Genomic DNA, 4,189 nt, shown 5'->3' on the forward strand with positions numbered 1-4,189 from the left:
GTCAAAGGTTAAGATCTAATGGTTAAAGATGGCATGTAAAAGGCTTTCATGCACTTCTTTTGTGCTGGTCTTAGAACCGTAACATGCACACAAATGGATATTCTATGTATGCGTTCCTTCTTTTGAAGACTACTTGCTTATCTTATGCTCTCTTGAAGTTCATATTGGTTATGAACTTCAAGCTTAAGAGTCTTAAGAGTTTTATATAAAATAGCTAGCATTCTACATCAAGTTGAGTCATTGTTGGTGTCTGTAAAGTTCTTCATTCTCCATCAACTTCCAGGCCTCCCAAAAGACCCAAATAACTACAAAGATTGTTATTTCTTCGTCCCTTCTTTGGTTGGTATTTAATCTTTTTACAACTAGCAAGATGATCCTCGGTGAATATAATAAATTTGCTTATTATTTTGAAATCTCAAGTTTTTTATTTGCCAAACTTTCTAGTTTATGAAACTATTTTTTAAAATAAAACCCAACAAAACTCACTCGTGCGAAGGGCACAAACATACCACAACACTCTGACAATAAAAAGGATTGTAGAGTGTTCTTATATTAGTTCATAGAAATGTTAGACCTTTGGCATGTGAGCATAAAGGGTAGCACTTAAACCTAGGACAATTCATATATAAAGAAAATTGCACAAATTGTATGGATTACAAGACAAAAGTAAGGGTACATTTGCACTAGATTTATTTGTTTTTGTAATACAATTTTTTTCCATAAATCATATAAAAGTTAACGACCACTTAACCATAATTAAACACAAAAATATAAACACCACAAATGACCATTAATTTAAAATGAACACATTATAAAAATGAACACACTACAAAAACCCACTCCGGAATTGCTAGTCTAGAATATTGGACTGAATTCTAGAATGGGCTTGTCGACTTGACTCCAGAATTCATTGTTCCGGACATTTTGGTCATTTTACTAAACTAAAAAAAATAATGATTATTTCGGTAAAAAGGATAAATATTTATATTGGTTAGATCACTCCTTAATTTACCATCAAGATGCTATAAGAACAAGAGTGTTGACAGTGTGGTTGAGATGTTCAATTCTCGCATCTGAAAAAGAAAAAAAAATCGACTTCATGTCTAAAACAATGAACAAATTAAATACATATAGCCCAAATCTTCGAAGAACAACATCAAAAGAGGCATCCATCAAGCATATAATACAAAGAACAATATAAACTCTCAGTGAACGAAAGTGATCGATCAATCAATCCCTAAAAATCAAATTTCACATCGTCCCCAAAACCAATAAATCACACAAATCCCAAAAAAGATCGTTACTGAATCGAAAAAACGATTCTCAATTTCTAACAACATGGTTTTACAGCATTTACACGATAAATGACAGACACCTGAAAATTCTATCTTTTCCCAGATTCTTCTACCATTTCTTCTTTTATCTCTCAAGAAACCAAAATAAACAAACATGGGTTCGAGTTAAAATGTTACCTTGTACATCAAAGAATTAAAATTAGAGATTCATAAAAACTACCCAACACCCACAACTCACATGGCTGTGGCGGCTGTGGCGGCAGCAGTGGTGGTGCTACTTATCTCTGTGGCGGTTGACAGTGGTGCCAAAGTTTTTGCCGCCATGTTTACACCACCCCCTCTCAAAGACAAATTCGGCCCTTTACATGAGCTTGCTTTACTCACTAAATTCGAATCAAGAAACACAACTACAACGGTGATGTCATCGTGAAAATGACGCCTTACGCCCCTCTCGATCTTCTTCAAATCTGAATACCTCATTTCTCTCTTTTTAGCTGCTTCTTGTAATGCTGCTTTCACTAGCCTTCTAGCACTTCCCTGTATCATAAAAAATTAAAGAATGTACAAAAAAAAAATGTTACAATATATGTCTAGATAAAGTAAAAAAAAAAAAATGTTACATTGTTTGGGTGATTTTGAACTATATCAACTGCTTCTTGATTGGTGAGGTGTTCCCAAAGACCATCGGATGCAAATATGAGAAATCGGTCATCCGGTTGGAGTTCATGGGTCGATATTGACGGGTCGGCGGTTAAAATGGGTCGGCGGATCGGGTCGCGGAGCCGAAATTTGGCGTATAAGGGTTCACGGTTAAATTCTGCTTTTTTGAGGTATACGTCACCTATAGATCTAGATATCTGCAATATAATTTGGAAAATAGAAAAATACAAACCTCATGTTAAATGCTGCTTTTTTTTGGAAAATAGAAAAATACATTTTGACTTGGTCAACTAATTACCCGATGACCTAATTGAGATGCTTTTTGTCTATATAAGAACTTAATATGTACAAATAAACGTTATTTGACCTTACATTGCTATTCATGATTTGAGCCACTATCAATCAGTCAATAAAATTATGATGATGATGATGATGATGATGATGATACCTGTATAAGGCCTTTGACACGCCAAACATTATGTTTCAAAACGACAATCTGAGGATCATCAGGATGCAATCGATGAAGCTCCTGTCTTACAGATTCAATACTCGCATTATGTTCAGTGGACAATTGAATCCCAATAACTTCACCAGTCGCCTTCACAACTCTCCCTAAAACAGCTCGTGAATCACCAGCATTAGCAATATAAAGAACGCCATTACAAATCACACCAACTAAACAGCAAGATCCAACAGCAGCTAATTGAGGTTTCACAATCCATTGTTTAGCGACAATCGACAAAAACCCATCTTCAGTTGCCTGAAACGCCTTCTGTATAACATCAATCGACATCGACTGTTGTTCTGTAGTAAACCCTAAAAAAAATCCACACAAATTTACATCAATTTCATGTTCTACTTGCTTACTAGTGACTTTATTGATTTGGGTTTTTGTATTGACTTACTTTTGAGATTTTGAAAAAGATGATCGTTGACATAACGCGATGTTTCGGGCCCACCATGACCATCGTAGACGCCGATAAAAGTTCCATAGGGGCCAGAATCGAGAAAGCTTAAAGAACCGGATTCAATCTGGCTTTGATCTTCGAGTAACATATTGGCTTGAACAACAGCCATGGAGAACTCGCCATTTAAATGGTGGCCGAGGTCTTTATACCAAAGAAGTCCGTCTTGTTTTCCGGCTGTGTCGGAACCGGTGTATGGGTAACGATCGGAGGGTCGCCAACAGGCTTTTAGAAAGTTTATCAATGTTGATAACATCCCTCATTTCACCACAAGTTACCACCGATTTGACGATTTTTCAACATCAGAAAATGGATGTGAAACAAGAGTGTATCGACGCAGAATCTTCTTTTATCGAGTTTCGAGTTTCCTGCATAGTGTAAACTAAAGAATCAAAAACTATATGCACAAATAGGATCATGATTCATGACCTAATTAAGCTGAATCTTTAAAAAGACAACTGCTGCAAGGGGAAAAATTAAAGATTGCTGAAAAACCCAGTAAGAAAATTGAAATAGGAAGATGAAAAGCGATAAAATAATGAAAGACAGGCCACCCATTTTAGAGAAAAGTTAAAGAAGAAGATTGAAGACTTACAGTTGAAAGTTAGGCTTTTTTTTCCAAGTGTGGTTTTTGTTAAGCTAATGGATCATAACAAATGAAAAAGATGGAGATCTGAATGAGTTTAGAGCAAACCCATGTGAGTTTAGATGGGTTAGATCTGTAGATCCATCAAAAATCAAAACTTTGTACATAAATATATGTATATGTATATGTTTTGGGATATTTTGTTGTGAGCATAAAGAGAAGATGAAGATGGAGAGAGAAAGAAGGGAGGAGAAATGGGAAGATAAAGATAATTGAAGAGAGTGAAGAGAAGGTTTTTATTTAATTATATTTATTTATTTTTCTTTTAATTTAAACAATCGGTGTCTTTGGGGTGATGTGTGATTAAACAAAACGAACATTTGCTTTCTATTATCAGCAGACAAGAACCACTCTCCTCGTCTAGAAGAAGAAAAACAACAAAATAAATGGCTGAAAGCCAGCAAATCCAAATGGGTTTTTGTGGGATCTATAAATTGAGGTCAAACATGGTTATTTAAAAAAAATAATAATAAACTATCTTAACTTAATTAGGAATCCAATCGTGAAAGAGAAAAATATATTTTTATGAATTGATTAAAGTAATTGAACTATAAAATAATACAAGTAAATCCCTATAATCGTGTTAAATTAAGACATAAGGTGTGGGTGATTAGATGTAGAAT

The 4,189-nt window shown here is 34.7% G+C and overlaps 1 protein-coding gene across 1 annotated transcript; it reads right to left on the bottom strand.

Moving 5' to 3' along the window:
- Positions 1-1,304: 1,304 nt before the first annotated feature.
- LOC111915460 (probable protein phosphatase 2C 46) lies at positions 1,305-3,910 on the bottom strand. Its single transcript, XM_023911122.3, has 5 exons — positions 3,516-3,910; positions 2,861-3,288; positions 2,404-2,771; positions 1,916-2,152; positions 1,305-1,832 (listed from the first exon to the last, which is right to left on the bottom strand). The coding sequence occupies exons 2-5, from the start codon at positions 3,174-3,176 to the stop codon at positions 1,530-1,532; spliced, it is 1,224 nt and encodes a 407-aa protein (XP_023766890.2). The 5' UTR covers positions 3,177-3,288; positions 3,516-3,910; the 3' UTR covers positions 1,305-1,529.
- Positions 3,911-4,189: the final 279 nt, after the last annotated feature.

This window comes from Lactuca sativa, chromosome 3 (genome assembly GCF_002870075.4).
Source record: "Lactuca sativa cultivar Salinas chromosome 3, Lsat_Salinas_v11, whole genome shotgun sequence".
Classification (NCBI taxonomy): domain Eukaryota; kingdom Viridiplantae; phylum Streptophyta; class Magnoliopsida; order Asterales; family Asteraceae; genus Lactuca; species Lactuca sativa.

Bases quoted from the DNA above. Each gene is read 5' to 3' on its own strand.
- LOC111915460 (XM_023911122.3), bottom strand. From the start codon at position 3,176: ATGTTATCAACATTGATAAACTTTCTAAAAGCCTGTTGGCGACCCTCC. The intron at 2,772-2,860 runs GTAAGTCAATAC...GATTTTTTTTAG, and splicing joins TCTTTTTCAAAATCTCAAAA to GGTTTACTACAGAACAACAG. The intron at 1,833-1,915 runs GTAACATTTTTT...TTTATGATACAG, and splicing joins TTCAAAATCACCCAAACAAT to GGAAGTGCTAGAAGGCTAGT.